The following is a 20,046-nucleotide window of genomic DNA, read 5'->3' as shown; positions in this document are numbered from 1 at the left end:
GGCCCGTGTTCCGATGCCGCATCGTCGACTTCCTGGGCGCGTTTACGCTGGCCAAGCAGCTCGAGAGCTCGTCGAAAAAGGCGCTCAAGTCCGGCCTCGAGGCCAAGGGCAACGTCACCATCCTCCCGCCCGCCGAGTACGCCGCGCGCTTCGTGTCGGCGCTCCAGGGCTACGTCGTCGGCGTGCCCTGTCTGCCCACGCTCGATCCCGAGCTGCCGCTACAGCAGCAGCAGCAGCAGCAGCAGGGGCAGGGGCAGGGGCAGGGGCAGCAGCAAAGGCGCCGGGCTCAGCAACCCGGCTCCATGCAGAGGACGAGGTTGGATCCTGTCCTCTAGCCTCCATTTGCCTTCAAAGGTCGGTCGGGAGGTCGGGAGGTCGGTCGGGCCACCTCGAGGTGGTGCTGGCGCTGTCGCTGTCGCTGGCGTTTGGATGAGCACGGGGATGGGCAGGGCGGTACAAGTACAGGTGAGGCTTACAGAGCCTCGACGGCGCCACTCGAGCGGCGCAGCGGCCGGTTGGCTCGAGGGCGAGCGAGCGCCGAGAGGGTGGGTCTGGGTCTGGTGGTACAACAGCCGCAGCAGGCGGCAGTACGTAGTGTAGGTGTTGTCTTGGTGCCGGGCGGGGCGGGCGGCATCGGCGCGTTTTGACGACGTTGGCGGCGTCGTGAGGTAGAAGGGAGCCCGGCGCGCCCGAACGAGCCCCCGGAAGAGGAGGGGGCCAGGCATCAACGAGGTAATGATTCCACGCCCGCTCCTGACCGTGCAGCCTGGTGGTGGTGGTGACGATGTTGGTGTTGTTGGTGTTGGTGGTGGTGGTGGTGGTCGTTGTACTGTGCATCGTACTGCTGCGAGGGTAGGTTCGATGTCGCGCCGGCCGGGGCTGCGGCGGCACCGTCGTGGTCCTCTGGTTCCTCGTTGTCGGCCTCGGCCTCGGCGTCGGCGCTGGTGCCGCCCGGTGCGCCGGGGGCGTTTGACGAAGCCTTGTGCGCTCGTTTGCGCGCTCGTGGGTTCGTCTCCTGGGCCTGCATTCGGTGGAGCGCAGATGACGAGGTGGGAAACAAGACGGCGGTCAGGAGGGGGAAAAACTGCTACATGCTTCCGACCGACCGGACAGAGTCGACTGAGGTGGACCTGTCACCAACGAAGCGGTCCACTGCAATGCCATGCCTTGCCGTGCCGTGCCGTGCTATGCAGGATCGCCGCGGCACGCAGGGTGGATCGCTGCCCACTCACCATCCTGTACCGGCTGAGGTGGACCTTGAGCACCTCTTCGTAGTTGTCAAAGCCGAGTACGCGCATGGCGTAGAGGATATCGTCGCCGTTGATCGTCTTTCTCTTTTCGGCGGCGCACTTGTCGCTGGCCTCGCTGGTGACGAAGCTGATGAGCTCCGAGACGCAGTCCTGGACGCACTCCTTTGCGTCCTTTGCGATCTTGGCGTTGTCGGGCAGGCTGCGCTTCATGATGCGCGAGATGTTGGCGATGGGCAGGTCGGCGGGCGGGAAGAGGGTCGTGTAGAGCGGGTGGGTGAGCGGGTTGATGTGCGCGAGGTGCGGGGATGAGGTCGTCGTCGTCGTCGTGCTGCTGCTCCCGCCTTCACCGCCGCCACCCCCGCCGCCGGTGCCGGGTGCGGGGGTTGTGGTTGTCGAGTTGGGCGTGGTGGCCGCGTTGCTGGTGGCGTCCACGTGGCGTAGCAGCGAGCCTGCGGGCGAAGAGACCGAGGACGTGGGACCGCCACCGCCACCGCCACCGCCGCCGCTGCTGCCTGCTCTAGCCTGCTGATGCTGGTGCTGATGCTGGTGCTGGTGCTGGTGTGGGTGCTGATGCGGGTGCTGTGCGGTGCGCGGGGCCTGGTTGTAGTCGTGTGCGCGCGCCGTCGTCGTCGCTGCTGTCTGTGGCTGGAACGGGTCCGAGATGCGTGATGTGGACGCTTCGCCGGACATGGTGTGCGCGAGTTGCAAAGGGAAGGACAGTGGCGGCGGCGGTGGATTGGCCTGGCCTGACTTGGACTGCAGTGCGGCGCGCGACGGGGAGATGGGGTGTGAGCTTGTCGGTCGGTCGGTCGGAGGATTCGAGATGGTTGCTCGCGTGGTGGCGAGTCAACGATGGAGGGATAGGATCAAGGTGGCGGTGCGGTGGCGGCGATGTCGATCATGGGCGAGCGTGAGCGTGAGCGAGTGCGCGTGCGAGTGCGAGTGCGAGAGGAAGCGACGAGAGCAGAGGAAGGAGGGGAGAGCGGAGCGCAGGTCCAAGGTTTGGTGTGGTGATGAGGCAGAGCGTAGCCAGTCCCGGCCAGCCCGCAAAGGGTTCGCAGCAGCAGCCTCTCTCTCTGGCGTGGAGGTTGGGTCCGGTGGGCCGCTCCCAAAATTTGGCTTTCCAGCAAACGGCGGTCGGGCGGGCAGAAAAAATCCACCCCTCGTCTCACGTGCGCCCGCCACTCAGCCAGAGGTAGTAGTAGTGAGCTGCTGGGCTGGACCCCGGGACCCACGCTCTCATGCCGGCCCTTTCGCCGGAAACCTGCCTCGGCTCATCTTGGTCGCTCCTCCTGGCCCCCCTTCGTTCCCTTGCGAGGCGGCAACGACGACGACTGCGCATCCACAAGACGGTCGATACCGTCGACGGTGCTCCCAGCGATGTGAGCGCGGGGCGGGCTGGCGGCGAGGCGGCGGCCAGGACCAAGGGCAAGGCAGGCCCAAGCCGTCCGCGGATGCCAAATGGGAGCCCAGGTCTATGTTGCAGCGTCTAGGAGCGTGATGCGTGCAGGGTGTGCTGCTCGCCAACATGCGGACCATCCGTGCCCTCCGAGGCTAGGCTCAGCCAACAGAGAGGCGTCGCGAGGATCCCATCGCCATGACCAGACACCCCGTCCGCTCTCCTCCTCTCCTCGTCCTCGTCCATCACCACCACCTCCTCCTCCTCCGCACTACTTTGCGCCTTCGCCGAGGGCGCCCAGGACAATCTTGGACACAAAGAACTCGTGCAGCCGCGAGTCGGGCGTCAGCTCCGGGTGGAAGCTCGTCATGAGGATGTTGCCCTGCTTGAGCGCCACAATCTGGCTGTCGTGCTCCGGCCGCCCGGGCACGTCTAGCCGCGCGTCCTTGGCGCTCACCGACGCCGACACCGGCCGGTTGGCAGGACTGCTCGGCTTCGTCACGGGCTGCGGCAGCGTCGCCAGGATCTCGATCGGCGGCCGGATCCTCGCCGCCGCTGCGGGATCCCGCTCGTCGTAGAGCGGGGGTGCGACGACGATGCGCAGCGCCTGGCGATCCAGCGGCTGACCGGCCACCGGCTTGGGCAGCGGCGGTTCCGCGATGCCATCGGGAGCCTCCTGGTTGGGCGTCAGGGGCACAGCCTGGGCATTGGTGATGGGCGCCGGCACGCCCTCGGGCAGCTGGTCGAGGTCGACGCGCTTGACGAGCGTCGCCTCGTCGACGCCCACCTTTTCCAGGTCCGAAGGCAGCAGAAGGGCGTCGACGACGGGTGCGCGGATAAAGACACCGTTGAAGGGTTCGTCGCCCATGCCGGCGATGCTGAGCGGCGTCTCGAACGAGTCGACCTGGGAGCCGAAGCCGTTCCTGCCGACGCGGACGTCGACGCCGCCGAGGAGCTGCTGTCCGCCCTTTTTGCCGCCGCTGGCCTCACGGGCGAGCATGATCATGCCGGCACAGGTGCCCCAGACGGGGCGGTCGTCGCGGACCCACTTTCGCAGCGGCTCGAGCAGGTTGGACCTTTCTGCGGCGAGCGAGATAGCCGTCGACTCGCCGCCGGGGATGATGAGGGCGTCGCAGTCGGCCAGCTGCTCGGGCGTGCGGACCAGCGTGGAGCGGACGGTACGCGAGGTGCTGGTGCTAGCCTGGCTGTTGAGGCGGTTGATGTGGTTGGCGTGCTCGCGGAAGGCGCCCTGGAGCGCCAGGACGCCGACGGTAAGGGGCGCATCGCGGGGTCGTGATGGCAACGGCGCGGCGGCGGCGCTGCCGTTGTCGGCGGAGGTGCCGTTGCCGTAGGAGATGGACATGGCAAGCGGCGGGCGGAGGGCGGAGTAGCAGGTAGATGGACGCAGGAGGTGGCAGTGAAGGTGGCGATGGTCGACGACGGGAAGGAGGCAGGGTGGTAGGTAGCCGGTTGCCACAGGCGGTGATGGGGATGGCAGGCCAGGCTATTGCCTAGATAGTCGGGCAGCCAGCCTGTTGGGGGGGGGGGCGCCTGGGCCTCTGTGCTTTGCCGCCCCCCACAGCTCGGTCGCGGTCGGGTTGGGCTGAGCCGGAGAGGTGCGTGACTCAAGAAGAAGTCACCAGCCAGCCCAGCCCAGAGAGTTTTCTTTCGGCCAAACGCCGAAAGCCGGAATGGCCAAGGCCAGCAGGCAAACGGCCGTCGAAAAACCAGAGGAAATCAAGGATCCCACGAGCCTCGTTGCCTGCTCGACCCGTCAAACGGCCGCCCCAATGTCGAACCGCTTACCAATCAACCCACTCAATCCCTTGCCCAGTCGATGGTGACATGCAACCGAACAGGTGGTAGAGGCGGGTCTGGGATTGACACAGGTTGGGTACGAGGCGGTAGATAGCGGATCAAAGCAACGTTGCATTCTACAAGGGCGCGAGGTGGCCGTGCGCCATCGACGGAGACGGGCCACGACGTCGCTTCGTAGGGTGCATTGGACATGGTTGACCAGAGCCAGCGATGCTGGCGGCGCACCAGCCTTCATTCGTCGTCGTCGTTGGGTCCGTCGCCGCCCTTGTCCTCCGCCGCGCCGCCCTCCGCGTCCTCCTCGTCCTGCTGGCCCTGCTGAGCCTCGCCTGCCTCTCCGGCACCGCCCTCGTCGTCGTCGCCCGGCATGCCACCGAGCATCATCATCTCCTCGTCCGAGTCAATCATGTCGTTCTCGACCCTCGACTTCTTGGCCCTGCCACCGCCGCCCGACTTCCGACGGCCGCTGCTGGCGGCCGCTACCCCCTCATCCTCGTCGTCGTCGTCGTCGGCGGCGGCCCGGCCGCCCTGCTCCTCGTCGCCGTCCGAGTCTTCGCGGACGCGCTTGACGAGCTTCTTGCGCCTCTTGATCTTCTTGCCGCCCCCGTCGGCGTCGTCATCGTCGTCGACGTCTTTGCGCCTCTTCTTGCCGTCCCGCTTCCTCTTGCGCTCCTCCTTCTTGCGTCGTCCCTTGCCCTCCCCGCCCCGCCTCCTGGTCGCAGCGCCCTCGTCGTCGCCCTCGCCGACACCGGCCGCCAGTCCGTTGCGAATGATCTCGGCATCGCCATCCTCCGACTCCTGGGCGTCGCTCGATTCGTCGCTCGATCCGCCGCCGCCGCCAAACAGGGCCTCGTCGTCGTCGGCGCTGCTGCTGTCGTCGTCGTCGTCGTCGTCCGAGGCGGCCGCCTTGCGACCCTTGCTCTTCTTCTTCTTGCCCCCGGCTCCCCGGCCGCGCCGGCGCTTGCCCCGTCCACCACCTCCCTCCTCGTCCTCGTCGCCCTCGCCGTTGGCCGGCGCCCTCTTGCGGCGGGGCTCCTTCTCCGGCGTCGGCTCGCGCGTGTACTCAATCTTGCGCGCCTCTTCGCGCGCCAGCCGACGCTTCTCAGCCATCGTCTCGGCCTCCTGCCGCAGCTGCTCCTCCCTCCGGATGCGCTCCTGCTCCAGGATCAGTTCCTTTTCGCGTCGCGCCTGGATCACGGCCTCCTTGGCCTTCCTTCGCTCTTCCTCAAACGCCTCCTGCTCGGACAGCGCGCCGGGGCCTTGGCGCAGCAGCGATCCCTCACCGTACTTTCCGCGCTGCTCAACAATCTCGGCAGAGATGTACGAGAGGTGGCCCTTCTGCGCGGCCTGGAACAGCTCGCCGCCCCCAGCGGCCGTGGCAGCGGCAGCCGCGTCTCCATCGGCGCCGGCGGTGGCCGCACCGGCGGGCGAGACGAGCAGGCGCTGCACCGTCTCGACGGCGTCGATGGCTTCGCGAATCTCGGTCGACGTCTTCTTCTCGCGCGGCAGGTCAAACAGCAGCTGGAGGCTCTTGTGCGCCATGACCGCCTGATTGTAGGCCATCTGCATCCATTCGGGGTGCTGGCGGCCTCGCTCCGCCGCCACGATAGCCTTGGCCTTCTCGAGGTGCTGGAAGGCGTTCTTGAGGTTGGTGTAGGACTTGGCCTGCATGCCGAGCGCGTACTCGGCGCGCGCCATGTACTGCAGCACGGTGGCGTTGGCGCCCTGGTAGTACCGGCGCGACGCCAGCTCGTAGGCCTTGAGCGCCCGCTCAAACTCGTCCTTGATCATGAGCGCGTGGCCCATGCAGATGTGGACGCTGCCCTCTTCGCGCACCTCGCGCAGCTTCGAGAGGATGGCGATGGACTCGTCGGCGTTCTTCTTGCGGCGCTCGTCGGGCGTCGCATTGCCGCCCAGCGCCGGGTGGCTCGTGTTGCCTCGGCTGATCTCGCCAAACGCGTCCTCGGCGAGGAGGATGGCCATGCACTGGGCGGCAAAGGCGCAGCGCGGATCGGCGGCCAGCGCCTTGTCCATCAGGTCGGCCGCTCGCATCATGCCCTTGGCGCGCTCCGCCTTGACGTCCGGGCCTGGCTGGGCGTGGATCGCCAGCTGGTAGTACGCCCAGCCGAGGCTGGCGAGCGTGTGCGGATCCCGACGACCCTCGTCGGCAGCGGCCTTGGCGGCGGCGGCGCTGCCAAACACCGACTTGCCTGCATCGGGTCCGGCAAACAGCTGCGCCGTGAAGTCCTTGATGGCGGCCCAGGCGGGCGTCGGGTTGCCAGGCAGCTCGCCGGCAAGGAAGCAGACGTACGTGGCTCGCGTATCGAGGTTCCCCGGGTCGGATGCCAGTGCCTCCTTGAGGAGCGAGTTGGCGGTGTCGCGCTGCTGGCGGATCTTGGCGGCGGCCTCGGGACCGGGGGCGGGCGCGGTGCCGACAGCCAGCAGTGCCAGCCGCACCTTGGCGTCGACAAACTCCGGGTGGGCGCGCAGCACCGCCTCGTAGGCCTGCTTGGCCTGGTCCAGGCCACCGGACACCTCGTTGGCGCGTCCGAGGTTGAAGCTCGACACGACCTTGACCGCCTCGAGCACGCGCTGCGTCTCGGGCTGGCTCGCATCGACGGCAGCGGTCGACGCTCCCGCGATGGCCGACTCGAGGCGAGAGATGCCCCGGCTGAGCAGCCAAGTGCGCTCGTCCTGCCGATGCACATCGCTCTCGGGCACCTCGAAAGCCCGCAGCGACAGAATGGCCCCTAGGTTGGTCTGCAGGCTCGCCTTGAGCGGCGCGGACGACACGTCGTCGCCGGCCTTGTTCGCGAGGCGAAGCGCGTCGCTGTAAGAGGCGGTGGCCCGGATCAGGTCCTCGGTCTGCAGCAGGTTGGCAAACTCGACGTGGGTCAGCGGGTCGTCTCCGAGCGCCGCGATCGCCTCGAGGGCAGACTTGCTGAGCTCCTCGGCACGCAGCACGGTGAGCGCCTTGGCGAGCGGCCCGCTGACCTCGGCGGAACCGTTGGCACCGGACTCGGGCATTTCTTCGGACTCGTGGACAGAGACGCCGCCCGACAGCTCGTGCTGAGCAGCCTCGATGATGCGAAGCACGCGGTCGAGCATGACCCTGGCGCGCTCGGCGTCGGCGAGTCTCTCGGAGGGCGATGCACCCGGGTGCGAATGGGCTCGCAGGCTGGCGGCGAGGAGCGACAGCTCGAGGATCTGCGAGGCGGCGACCGACGACGCCGGCCGGCTGGTGAGGCTGTCGAGGGTGTTGGTGGCCGCCAAAAAGTCGCGGTTGGCCAGCTGGCACTGAGCCAGGCCGAGGACAGCAAGCGTCAGGCTTGGAGGCAGCTGCTGCGAGCCGGCACCGCCGCCCGACTGGCGCGACAGGTCCTCGATGGCCCGGGTGTAGTAGCGCTGCGCCTGCAACTTTAGCTCCGGGTTGGTGCTGTTGGCGGGCAGCTGCGAGGCGAGGTGCGAGGCGCGAGCGTAGCAGAGCCACGCCTGGACCACGGCGGCGCGCGAGTCGGCGTACTGGATGGCGTGTTCGCCAAGCTTGAGCGCCGAGGCGTAGCTGCTGGCCACGGTCGCCTGGGCTTCCGCACCCGGCTGCTTGGCCGCCTCGCTCGCCTTGTTGATGAAGAACTCGCACATGGCCACGGCTGCCATGGCGTTGCGCTTCTCGAGCTTCCAGGACTGCTGCAGCGAGGCCATGCCCTCGGTGTAGGCCATCTCACGGGCCTCGTGCTCGCTGCGCTCGATTTCCGTGCCGAAGGTTCCGGGCATCAGGGCCGAGGTCTGCTTCGAGACGTTGATCGACGACAGGGCGAGGAGCAGGTGGGCGGCCGAGTTGTTCGGGTTGACGGCCGTGGCACGCTTCCACGCCTTGCGGGCGGGATCGTGGTGGCCGAGGCCCCAGAGGCAGAGACCGATGCCGACGCGGGCGTCGGGTCCCTTCCAGCCCTGCTGCTCCTCGGGATCGCTGTCGGCCTTGCGCTGGATGATGAGGCTGATCTCGAGGACCTGCTGGTAAAGGCGGAGGGCGGGGGCGTACTGCCGCTTTCGGAGCAGGATGCAGGCCTTGCCGAGGAGGGCGATGGCGTGGCGGGGCTGCTTGAGCAGGATGGTGTCGTAGATGCGAAGGGCGCCGTCATTGTCGCCGGTATTGGTCTGGTGGATGGCGCGTGTGAGCTGGTTGAGATGGTGCGAGGGCTCGATGGGCTGCGACTGGTTGAGGCTGGCAATGACATCGCGGTAGTACGTGTCCTTGGGCTGCTGCGCCGAGAGGTTCTGGTACTGGGCGTCCTGAAGGATCTGCTTGGGCGCGCCCTTTGCACGATCGAAGCCAAAGGCGGCGAGGAGCGAGTAGAGGGGAATGGCCTCTGTGGGCTTGGAGCGGGAGAGGACCTGGGTTCCCTTCTGGCAGATGAGCTCGGCCTCTTGCTGACGGTGCTCGATCCAGCACTGGGATGCGAGGCGGGTCCAGTAGCGCGAGGGGGGCCGCTCGTCGATCAGGGCCTCGATGAAGACCTGGAGGTCTTCGGGCGGCGGGAGCGGGTCGAGCTCGACGGTGATGGACTCGTTGACCGCGACGGGGAGGTCGAGCGACCTCTTGTACGGCATCGTGGGCCAGCTGCCGGCGACGCGGTGGCCGACGGGCGGGTCGAGTGAGTCGTGTGTGTGTGACCAGGCGAGGGCAAGGTCGAGCGGGATGCGACACTGGCGCACGTACGATACCGATGGAAGCCGTCGTGGTAGGAGAGGCAACGAAGAACGAGGAAGTGAGAGGGAGGGAAAGCGGCGGCCGAGATCCAGAAGAGTTGGCCGATGCGACGCGAGCCGCCAACTCCACTCGCCCGCTGCGCCCGGGCAGGCAGGCAGCCAGAGGCAGACCATACCAAATTCTCGGAGCCGAACGCACTCGCCGGCTTCCATCTGTCTGGCAGGCAGCCGGCCCTCTCTTCGACGGGCGGACGAAGCCCCATCCCGGCCGCCTTTGCCTTCTCTCCACGACAAGGCGCTTCCCGCCGCTGTCGTCCCAGTACACTGCCGCAAGAGTCATGTGCGTCAGCCTGGCTTTGCCAACATGATCCGGGCTGGAAAGCCGTGGTTAGAGCAGCAATGGATCATGGTGCCGAGCGCTCCACCGACCCCAAACCCGAGGCGCTCAAAATCGATGCGGACGCCGAGTGACGAGCCACATACGCTCGGGATCCTCGAGCAAGGCCACCACTCTATTTACTGCCACCGCTGCCGCACCCAACATGCCCCCTCTCTCCAGACGCTCGAAGACCAGCAGCCCTAGCTGGGCCGAGCGTTTCGTCGCATATCATGCTGAGGCCGGAGCCTCTTTTCGTGTGTTGCTGTGTGGGAGGCCAGAGAAGAGGAAAAGGGACAGTAATGCATACAGAAGAGGGGACCAACGGCAGCCGCAGGGCCGCCGCCGATCCCCTCGAAAACGCTGGACCGGCATGTGAGCCCAGCAAACAACAACGTCTGCCGGCCCACCGCGAGCCGGCGGGACGGTGCGAGCTCGGCTGGATCGTCTCGTCGTGGTGTGCAGCAATCCGACGACGACGACCCGGAGACCGCTGCGGCCTAAGCTGTTTATGCGTCCTTGACCTTGATGGTACCACGGATGAGACCCGTCCTCCTGGCGGCAATGAGACCGACCTTCTGACCGGGGACAGCCTGTCGCGAGATGGTCGAGGCCTTGCCGATGTGCTGGTGGTTACCACCACCGTGGCAGTGGTCAACGGGGTTCATGGCAACACCACGAGTACGGGGCCACGAGTTCCTCTTGACCTTGAACTTGTGGAACGCACGGCCAGCCTTGAGCAGGGGCTTGTCGATACGTCCACCGCCGGCGACGATGCCAATGGTGGCGCGGACCGACGAGGGGACCGTCTTCTTGGCACCCGAGGGCAGGCGGATGCGCGAGGTAAGACCATCGGGGTCGTGGCCGATGATGGTGGCGTAGTTGCCCGAGGTCTTGGCGAGGACACCGCGGTCGCCCGACTTCTCCTCGACGCTGCAGACAATGGTACCCTCGGGCAGCGAGCTGATGGGGAGCACGTTGCCGACCTGGAGGCCGGCCTTCTTGCCGCAGTAGATGAACTGGCCGGTCGACATGCCCTCGGTGGCGACGAAGGTCTCAGTCTTCAGCTTGTAGTTGTAGGGGTCGCGGAAGACGACGCGGGCGAGGGGAGCGCCACTGTGTATGTCCGAGCAAAATGGGAAAGCAGACGAAGGATACCGTCAGCGCCGATTCGTCGTGACGATGCGCTCGTCTCGTCTCGTCTCGTGCGCCGTCGAGGCAGGCGCGGCAGCTGGCGACTCCGAGAGGCCATGGGGCACGAGGTGGCTGGCAATCCGGCTGGACCTATGGCATGCCTCCCAGCTTGACGACCTGGTGCATCGAGCGACGCTGTGCGGTCAAGGAATACAGCGGGGCACCGCGCCGAGCGTCGTCTGCCACCGAAGGCACCAAAGGGGTGCCATGCCGGATCTGAAGGAGGCATGCCCGGCCTAGCCAGAGGCATTCGCACGGCCTATTCCGCCTCTGCCGCTTGAGATCCGAGCTTCCGTAGCCGCCGTCGACGAAGCAGCAAGAGGCGGAGCACAGGATTTCCAGCTGGCACAGTCGCGGCCCTGGCCGTCGCCGTCCGTATCTTGGCCTCACCGGATCGATCGTTGATCCCCTGCCTTCCTTCCGCACCGTCGCTGCCGACAGCTGTGCGACCGCCTCCTGCATCGCCAACTCAATCCGCACTGGATAAGGAGACACTCACCGGCCGGCATCGTGGATGATCTCCTTAACAAGGCCGCGGATGTAGCCGTTCCTCTCGGCGTAGTCGTAGGTCCTGAGCTTGGCCGGGGCCTTGTTGTGCTTGGTGTGCGACACGAAGATCGAGCCGGCACCCTTACGCTGAGCTCGCAGAACTCGTCCCATCTTGACTTGTTGGTGACCTTGAGGGGGGGTTGAGGGGGTTGGGTGTGGGGGATGGTGGTGCAGAGCGATGACGGGGATGGGTGGTGCCTCCTGGCTCGCTGACCGGCCGGCCGGCCTCCCGCCACGGCTCGCCCGCCCACTCCAGCGGCAGGTTGGCCTCGCCCTGCCTGGCCTGGCCTGGCCTGGCTGGCCCGACTGGCGGCCCACTCACTCGCCCTTCTGGCCGTCTCGTCGTCCCGCCCCCGGCCTCTGCCTGTCCTCGAAATTCGAAGGCTGGGCTCCGGATTGACGGGCGGCGCGCTCAAAGCGGGTCAGGCGCCGATTCGGTGCCGAGCTTCTGAATTTTCCTGGTGGCGCCGGCCTCTGCGAAGGCGCCGTGGTGGCACGCCTCGGCCGACGCTGCCAGCCTCGAAATACAGTTCCCCAAGACTCGGCTCCGGCATCAATCAGCTCGTAGCCGGCCATGACGTCTGCTGCCACCACATCCTCCACTTGGCAGAGGTCCGCGCGGTCTCGCCGAACATCGTCCATCTCCACCTTCCCGCCCCGACGTTCCCGCCTGCGACTCGGTATTCTTCGGGGTGGAGACGGCACCACGGCCATTCGCCATCACGAACCACATCTTCATCTGCTCCAGGACTCGGTCCTTGTTCTCTGTTTCCTGCTCGTCGCTGCAGCCCGACCGCTATCCATCACCGGCTCGGCCATCGACCCAGTTACTGCCGCCAGCCATCGAGGCCAGGCTGGGTGCCTCGACCGACCGTGACTGCCTTCGTTACTTGACCTCTGCGACGCTGGACACCAGCGCCACCCCCACCAACCCTGCGCGCACCTTGACCGCTTTGCTCAGCCGACCACTCCCTCCCAGTCACTTCCGGCCGTTCGCCCGGCTTGCACAGCTCTTCCACCACATCGCTGAGCTCGGCCCGCGCTTGTCAAGGTGAGCAGACGTGGTGGTCTTGAGCACGGACGTGGAACGCCTTCTGGATCCTGGATCGCCGCCGATGCGGGCACCCGGGCCGCAAACCCCCGCGGCCCGGCGTCTCCTTTCCACCTCCCCGAGATGAACAACCACATCACAATTCACAACCTTGTCGTAGGGCCCTCGTGGCCGCTGCCGACCAGCAAAAGACTTCTTGCAATGCTGAGGGGCAGAGGCTCGCTCGCTCGGCCAGGCCAGATGGCCCGTTCCTCGCTTCGTCCTCCACGTGGTGGATCTGTGCGGTAGCTGACGATCGCGTCCCACCCGTCCCTTGTCCGAACAGTCCACCATGCTGCGCTAGCCTCCGCTCTGTCGCCACCAGCACCCGCTTCCCATCGACGTATACCCCGTTCCGCCTCGCCTTCTGACCGCCGTCGCCGACCGATCGACCGACCAACTGTATCATACCGCATCCCAACCCCTTGGGATCCAGCACATCCGCATCTGTACCAGCATCGACGACTGCCCTCATCACCGCCTGCATCAGCGTCGCAAACGCCAGCACATCGACCGCACGCATCCATCCGCACCCAGCACCACTTGTTCATCGAACCCTGCACTCACCTCGTCAGCATGGCCTCTGGCGGTCCTAGCCCGACCCGCCGCGATGGCGGGTCGCCCCTGCGGCCCGTCTCGTCATTCCAACCCGCATCGAGCCTGCCTCGCAACCTCAACGCTCCGAGCGGCTCGGGCACTTCATCGGCCGCCACGACCAGCGCCCCATCCGGCTCAGGTTCCGGCCAGGACCGCGGCGTGACGCAGCCGAAGCCGCGTCCGCTGATCCGCGGGGCCGTGGGCGCCGGCAGCACGGTGCTGGTCAACAGCTGCCAGCGGGGCAACCCGGTGCTGCAGCACATCCGCAACGTTGGATGGGAGTACGGCGACATTGTGCCCGACTACCAGGTGGGCGTGGCGAGCTGCGTCCTGTTTCTCAGCCTGCGCTACCACCGGCTGCACCCCGAGTACATCCACACGCGCATCCAGAAGCTGCAGCAGATGTACACGCTGCGCGTGCTGCTCGTCATGTGCGACGTCAACGACCACCAGACGGCGATCCGCGAGCTGACCAAGGTGGCGCTCATCAACAGCCTCACGATGATGGTGGCCTGGTCGGCCGAGGAGGCGGGACGCTACATTGAGACGTACAAGTCGTTTGAGCACAAGCCGCCGGACGTGATCAAGGAGCGCGTCAACGACGACTACATGAGCCAGATCGCCAGCGTGCTCACCAGCGTGCGCGGCGTCAACAAGACCGACGTCGTCACTCTCGTGTCGACGTTTGGATCGCTCCGCCGCATCTCGACGGCCACCGTCGAGGAACTCGCCATGTGCCCCGGCTTTGGCGAGCTCAAGGCCAAACGCCTCCGCGACGTGTTTCACCAGCCGTTTCGCGTCGGCGAGACGAGGTCGCGCGTCGAACGCAGACGGACCGCCGCCGCCGGTGGCGGTGGTGATGGCGGTGCGGCCGGGACGACGACGGGGGGTGGAGGAGACGGCGAGACGGACGCGCCGCTCCGTCCCGTCGAGGTGGCGACCTCGGACGTCCTCTTACCGAGCGAAGAGAGCGCACCCGCCGCTCCAACACCACCCGCGCCCTCCTCGGTGTCGGGAGCGGGCAGTGGGACCGCAGTGGCGCCGCCGGTGCGCGCCATCGACGTCATCGAGGACGAATTCGAGGACCTGACAGAGGAGGAGCAGATGCGGCTCGCCATGGAGCTCAGCATGGCCCCCGACCCCGATGCCGACGTGTAGGGTCCAGCCGCGGTGCGGTGCGGCCGTCTTCGCATCGACGATGTAGGGAGTCGTGCTTCTTGCCTTGCCATCGATGCCGCCCGACCACAGCCAGCCGCTCAGCCAGCCCAGTGGGCCTGATCGATCGTGTCCCGCGACGCCGTCTCGGCCTCTCCCTGTCGAGGCCTCGGCTCTGGATCAGAGCCTGAAACGATCGGCAGGCGGCGTCTCTTCCAAACGTCGTTGGTCGTCATGCGACCTCCAAGGGCGCGGGACGAGCCCGCAACGATGCCCAACGGCCTCGACACCGCCTCGCGCCCCGCTGCACGGCGTCAGCGAGCAGCGCCGAGGGGGAATAAGCGAAAGAGTGTGTGATGTGGAAAACAACGGCACCACGTCGTAGCGTAAAAGTACAAGGTGCGATGCGTTGATGATGACGAGGAACGATGGGCAAACGAGGGAAGGGAGAGGGGGTATGCGCCGGGTGAGCGCATCAAGGCTCACAACGACGCCGCCGCCGCCGACGACGACGAGGCGAGCGCCAGCGCGGCCTCGATGGCCCGGATGACGGCGACGGGCCACCAGATGAGGGCCCACGTATCCACCGTCCGGCTGCGCGTGACCCTCCAGTCGTAGAGGGCCGTCTCGAGGGGCGCCGTCACCTGGCCCGCTGCGTCGACGGCGCCGACCAGCAGCGGGATCACGAGCGGGTTGAGCGCCCACGACAGCGCCCACGCCATGAGCGCAGAGGGCAGCGGGGCGTGGAGCACCACCAGGACGAGGGCAAGAAACGTGGCGAGCGACACGTTAACCGTCGCCAGCACCGCAATCGTCATGCCGCTGTAGAGCAGCGTGACGGTGCGGAGCAGCGGCCGCAGCTGGTCGGCGGCGCAGTGTGACCGGTACTTGACCAGCGCGGCCAGCGGCGCGGGCATGAAGAGAGTCGCAGCCAGGACGGCGATGCGGGTGTTGCCGGACTGGATGAACCGCGCAGAGGGAGACGGTGAGAGGGAAGGCGGTATAGCGGCCGTCAGAGGACCGCCGTGAGAGCAACAGGGTTTTTCGACGGAGACGATGCCCAGCGTACACTCACCAGACCACCGAGCTCGATGTCGGACCGGCGCAGCTGCGCCAGCACCAGCGCGCCGCTCGATATGGCAGCGACGAGGAGCGCAACTGCAGCCTTCCAAGGTCGCCCCGTCTGCTGCAGCCGCTCGACCTCAGCCTCGATCTCCTTGACGGCGAGTCCGCCCGCCGCCTTGCCGTGCTTGATCCACAGCGTGGCGCACCGCCCGCGCGTCTGCCACTCGGACGGCTCCTCCATGTCGACGTCGGCGTCGGCGTCGACGCCCTCGACGCTGGCCGCATCGAGGCCGACGCGCGACCTCCACGCCCTCTTCCTCTCCAAGCTGCGCTCCTCCTCGCGGTACCACGCCGCCAGGCCGGACAGCGTCATCGAGATCGACAGCAGCAGCGGCACCAGGATGGCCACGCCGATCGGCACGAAGCGGCGAGACGAGACGAGCAGGTAGAGGAACTGCGAGTGGTGCAGCCGCTCCAGCAGGTTCGACATCGAGCGCACGTACGACTCGACGATGCGTCCGAGGTGGTAGAAGCCGTACGGCCCGCGCGCCGGCACGGCAAACACGGTGAAGGCATCGATGTGGTGCCTACAAAGGGCGGGGCGAGGCGAGGCAGGCGCAAGATGAAAGTCAGAGAGGGGCACGAACGCTTGGTATGCCCGCCGCTGCACCGCTGCTACTCACCGTTGGAACACGCCGTGGGCGCCCGTCGTCTGACCGGTGGCACCATGCCGCATCTGATGCAGCGCGGCGCGGAGGCCGTCCTCGTACATCCTCGTCTCGACCCAGCCCATGCCGATCAGATCGAGCAACGGCTTCAGCCACGACTGCTTGGACGCGCCCGCCGCCTCGAAGCTTTCGACCTCTCCGTACAAGGACACGGGCACGCCGTCGCCCACCCTCTCGGCGATCTTGAGCAGCGTGTTGAGGCTGTCCATGTTGGGCAGCTGGCCATCGATGCCCTCGTAGAGCAGTGCCAGCTTGGAAAACGAGTCGGACGGGTAGTCGAGCGACAGGGCGTTCCATACCTGCGACCCGCCGTCGTGTATCGGCGCAAAGGCGGCGGTGTCTCTGTCGCCCTGCTCCATCGCGCCACCGGGCCGGCCGTCAAAGTAGGCCGAGGACCAGGCGTTGATGCCTTCGAGGTAGCCGTCGCTCACGACAAAGATCAGGTCCTTGCTTAGGAAGTTTTGCGTCGAGAGGTAGCGCGCCAGCACGAGCAGGCTGGCAATGCCGCGGACATTGATCCTGCGCGGCGCAAGGCCCCGGTCGACGGCCTGGGCGGCAGCATCCGGCTCGGAGAAAGGGTCGTTCTGACCGCGCCACCTCGATCGCCAGCTGGCCGAGATGATGATGGCCTCCCTCCCGTCGATGCGGGGCGAGGGCGAGCGCGCGTAGACGTTGGTGCCCGTGCGCGCCTCGGGATCCTCGCCTGCGGGCGCGACAAGGACGGCGGGATAGCTGTAGTTCTGCAGATGCGCTTGGAGGCCGTACGAGGCCAGCTCGGAGCGGATGAGCTCGGCGCGGGCGGCGCGGTCGCCGAAGCGGCCAATGCGATCCACCTTTTCCGACACCATGTCGGCGTAGGTGACGTCGAAGTAGTCCCAGTAGACCTGGGCCTGGCCCGGCTGGAGCGCGTTCTCATCCACGTAGACCCCCTTTGACAGCGGAGAGTGCGGGTCTGGTATGACGAAGAGCAGCGCCAGCGCCGCCACCACCAGCAGGCGTCGGATCGTCGGCATGGCCCGTCCGATGGCTCCGACGACCTTTTTGCGCACGGCGATGCGCTTCCGGAAGGTCTTGATCAGGGCGTCTTCCTCGTCGACGACGTCGTCGTCCTCTTCGCCGTCCTCGCTCAGATCTTCTGCCGGTGCCTCGGGCTCAGTCGTCTTCGTCGCTGGGTCGACCTCTGCGGTCGGCGCTCGGGGCTTGCCGGTGACGAGGCGCTCGACCTCGAGGTCATCTTCGACGTCCTGGTTGCCCGCAACGGTGGCGGGACGCACCTTGGTCTCGGCGTCGTGTCCATCGCTGGCGATCGAGAGCTGCGTGTCCGGCCCGTAGCTTCGAGACGTCCAGAGACCGGCGAGCATGATGAGGTGGGATGCGAGGAGGACGCCAGAGGATGCGTTGGTGGATGGGAAGACGTTCCAGGACCACTCGATGGCTGCTGGAAGCACGAATCTGGGTTCGGTCAGAGGGCGGCCGAGCGGGCGGCGGGCGGGCGAGCGGCGTCAGCGAGGCCAAAGTGGCGATGATCGACGGGTGCTGGTGCTAGAGCGAGGCAGCTGGCGGGTACTCACTTGATGGGCAGCGGGAGGTTGGCCTGCCAGAGCAAAAAGGGGATCTGGTGAAAGTACCACGAGTAGAACTGGTAGTGGAGGCTTCTCGAGCAGACGATGCCGACGAGATTTGCGGTGAAGAGCAACAGCAGCAGATCGCGGGCTGCGGGAGACGGGAGACCGCAGGGAGGCGTGCGGACGCGCGCGGCCAGAGGGGGCGGGCCGGGACAAAAGGGGACAATGGCGGGTTGGGACAATGAGAGGGGGCGTCGGTATGTGAGCTGAGCCATCTAAGTCTCCGCACCGCGGCCTCATGCGGCCACCCGTCCACGATGGCAGGGCTTCGGTCCGATCGACTCTGCATCTCGAACCACTGCCACTGCCACCGCCACTGCCACCGCGACGACGACGAGACGTACCTTGATCCTGCGACATGCGCCCGTCGTCGGCCGTCTTGCTCCACCGCCTCTTGAGCCAGGAAAAGGGCTTGCGGCCCAGGCCGGTCCAGCGAAAGAGGCCAAAGCCGACGAGCAGCGACAGGTGGACGCCGAGTAGGGCGAGCGAGAAGGGGCGGGAGAGGAAGGTGTCCTCGTCGACGAATCGCCAGTTGACCGTCCAGCGGTACTCGAACTGGCGCGAGAGGTTGAAGGCGTAGGCGAGGTAGCTGGCGGGGTCGTGGGCGATAAAGGGCCAAGCGAGGGCGACCTGGGCGGCGAGGATGAGGGCGAGGCCCTGAAGCAGGCCGACGAAGCCGGCAAAGAGGAAGAGAGCGGCGGCAAAGGCGGGGAGGAAGAGGAGGACGTTCATCTTTATGCTGAGGGCGAGGCTGAAGACGAGCGAGGCAGACCTCCAGGCGTTTCGCTGTGCGACGACAAAGGATGCGTAGGCGAGGAAAAGGGCGAGCGGGTCGTTGAACATGCGCAGGAGGAAGACGGAGTGGATGCGCTTTGTCAGGACGAGCGGGATGAGAAGGAGCGGGGGCGCGGCGGCGGCGCGGTAGAGGGCGGCGATGGCAAAGAAGGTGAGGATCATGAAGGCGCCAAAGACGGCCTGGGCGGGGAGCAGATCCTGGCCGCTGCGGGTGAGGTAGGAGAAGGCGGAGAAGAGGTAGATGTGGCCTGCCGGGTAGACGCAGGGCCCGCTGCCGCCGGGAGGGTCGAGGTAGGCGTAGTTTGTCTGGCCATCGAGGAAGAGGTTTGCCTGCTGGACGTAGGTCTGGAAGTCGATTTCGGTGAAGGGGACCTTGCGGATGGTGGCGACGCAGAGGGCGATCTCGACGAGGACGAGGGCGGGCACGAGGACGAGATAGCCGGCTTGTCTGAGGAGCACGGTGTCGACGAGGCGGACGAGGTCGGTGGCGATGCGCCTGGCGGTCATTTGGCCGGCGCTGCCGGTCGAGGGTCTCGACGACGTCGGCGAGTGTGCTATGGCGGGCGGCATGGCGGCATCGAGACGGGGTGTGCCGGCGAGAGGTGAGAAGAAGAGGGGAGGTGGTCGAGGACCTGAGGGAGAGAAGAGACGGCGATGAGGGTGAAGGTGAAGAGCCATACAGACTGACCGATGGCGAGCGAGGAAGCGGCCGAGGTGGGGTAGCGTAGAGGGCGTGGGCCAGCAACGTGGGGCCAGCAACGAGGCCCCCCCCCCCCCAGAGCGGTCAACGCAGCCCTCGCTGGCGAGCAATGAGGCGCCAACCGAAGGTCGCCAGCGGCAGCGGCGGCGGCAACGGCTTACGGACGGCCGTCGCCCTGCCGCACTCCTGGCTGCTGGCCCTGTACATACAGAGTGTACGGCATGCCACCGCCTTCCTTGACAGAGGGGCCACGCCGGCCAAAGCAAGGCAACGTACATATCGACATCCCGGCTAGGCCCCCATTCGGAACACGCCCGAACGGCCGCACGTACGCGTGGGGAGGCCAAGTGGTCAGTGTTTCGGCAGGCCAGCAGCAGGGCGGGCGCAACAAAAGCGCACGGCACATACAGCCAGCGCCAGCGCCAGCGCGGCATGGGCGCGGCATGGCATGGCACGGTACGGCACAGCACGGCACGGCATGGCCGGCTGCCCTCTGGCTGCCAGATCGATGGCCATCGCCGCGCCGCCGTCCGTCGTCGGAGTCGGCCCGAGAGTCCCCCTAGCCTCAGCAGATCTCAATGACGTGCAGAGACGCCGGCCAGCAAGCAGCGCAGCGGCACCGACTCCGAATTGTCCCTGCTTCCGACCCACTTGGCCCTCCGACCCGACTCGTCTCGTGCTCCCACTTCGCCGCCCCCGCCGCCGGCTTTCTCAACCTGCCTTTGTTGGCTCTCCTTTCGCCCACGGCCACGGCCACAGACGGGGCCACAGACGGGGGCCACATGGACGACGGTGGCCGAGTCGATCATCGTCAGGATGGCAGCTAAGTGATATGGGCCCCCGCGGATGGCGAGCTCGCGCGTCTGCCTGCCAGACCTGGCCAGGCCTGGCCTACCCTGCTAGGCCGCCCTGGACGCCTTGGCGCGCGCGCGGTAGAGGATCGCCTCGCCGCTGCCGTAGCCCGTGGCGCCACCGCGCTCGTACTCGAGCGCAAACAG

The 20,046-nt window shown here is 67.0% G+C and overlaps 8 protein-coding genes across 8 annotated transcripts in view; 2 read left to right on the top strand and 6 right to left on the bottom strand.

The window, feature by feature from the left end:
• The window catches only part of PFL1_06657 (uncharacterized protein), a gene marked incomplete at both ends in the record, with an annotated part of 7,593 nt that extends 7,258 nt beyond the window's left edge, over positions 1–335 (top strand). Inside the window, one exon of the mRNA XM_007884203.1 lies at positions 60–335. Coding sequence (XP_007882394.1) covers positions 60–335 — 276 coding nt within the window. The remainder of the gene's footprint in view (positions 1–59) is intronic.
• A 389-nt stretch (positions 336–724) lies between these two features.
• Positions 725–1,940, bottom strand: PFL1_06656 (uncharacterized protein; the record flags this gene model as incomplete). Its single annotated transcript, XM_007884202.1, has 2 exons — positions 725–1,021; positions 1,233–1,940. 2 exons carry the CDS (start codon positions 1,938–1,940, stop codon positions 725–727), a joined length of 1,005 nt encoding a protein of 334 aa, XP_007882393.1.
• Positions 1,941–2,920: 980 nt separating this feature from the next.
• On the bottom strand, positions 2,921–4,012 carry PFL1_06655 (uncharacterized protein; the record flags this gene model as incomplete). The annotated part of the gene is made up of 1 exon (XM_007884201.1): positions 2,921–4,012. One exon carries the CDS (start codon positions 4,010–4,012, stop codon positions 2,921–2,923), a length of 1,092 nt encoding a protein of 363 aa, XP_007882392.1.
• Positions 4,013–4,698: 686 nt separating this feature from the next.
• PFL1_06654 (uncharacterized protein) lies at positions 4,699–9,075 on the bottom strand (the record flags this gene model as incomplete). Its single annotated transcript, XM_007884200.1, has 1 exon — positions 4,699–9,075. The coding sequence occupies one exon, from the start codon at positions 9,073–9,075 to the stop codon at positions 4,699–4,701; it is 4,377 nt and encodes a 1,458-aa protein (XP_007882391.1).
• Positions 9,076–10,059: 984 nt separating this feature from the next.
• On the bottom strand, positions 10,060–11,404 carry PFL1_06653 (uncharacterized protein; the record flags this gene model as incomplete). Its single annotated transcript, XM_007884199.1, has 2 exons — positions 10,060–10,666; positions 11,244–11,404. The coding sequence occupies 2 exons, from the start codon at positions 11,402–11,404 to the stop codon at positions 10,060–10,062; spliced, it is 768 nt and encodes a 255-aa protein (XP_007882390.1).
• Positions 11,405–12,959: 1,555 nt separating this feature from the next.
• On the top strand, positions 12,960–14,138 carry PFL1_06652 (uncharacterized protein; the record flags this gene model as incomplete). Its single annotated transcript, XM_007884198.1, has 1 exon — positions 12,960–14,138. One exon carries the CDS (start codon positions 12,960–12,962, stop codon positions 14,136–14,138), a length of 1,179 nt encoding a protein of 392 aa, XP_007882389.1.
• A 479-nt stretch (positions 14,139–14,617) lies between these two features.
• Positions 14,618–18,918, bottom strand: PFL1_06651 (uncharacterized protein; the record flags this gene model as incomplete). Its single annotated transcript, XM_007884197.1, has 5 exons — positions 14,618–15,094; positions 15,211–15,787; positions 15,884–17,380; positions 17,500–17,641; positions 17,898–18,918. The coding sequence occupies 5 exons, from the start codon at positions 18,916–18,918 to the stop codon at positions 14,618–14,620; spliced, it is 3,714 nt and encodes a 1,237-aa protein (XP_007882388.1).
• A 1,021-nt stretch (positions 18,919–19,939) lies between these two features.
• The window catches only part of PFL1_06650 (uncharacterized protein), a gene marked incomplete at both ends in the record, with an annotated part of 2,211 nt that continues 2,104 nt past the window's right edge, over positions 19,940–20,046 (bottom strand). Inside the window, one exon of the mRNA XM_007884196.1 lies at positions 19,940–19,965. Within this exon, the coding sequence (XP_007882387.1) occupies positions 19,940–19,965 (26 nt within the window). The remainder of the gene's footprint in view (positions 19,966–20,046) is intronic.

Source organism: Pseudozyma flocculosa (assembly GCF_000417875.1).
Source record: "Pseudozyma flocculosa PF-1 unplaced genomic scaffold scaffold00028, whole genome shotgun sequence".
Classification (NCBI taxonomy): domain Eukaryota; kingdom Fungi; phylum Basidiomycota; class Ustilaginomycetes; order Ustilaginales; family Ustilaginaceae; genus Pseudozyma; species Pseudozyma flocculosa.
This window is presented reverse-complemented; position numbering and strand designations above follow the sequence as displayed.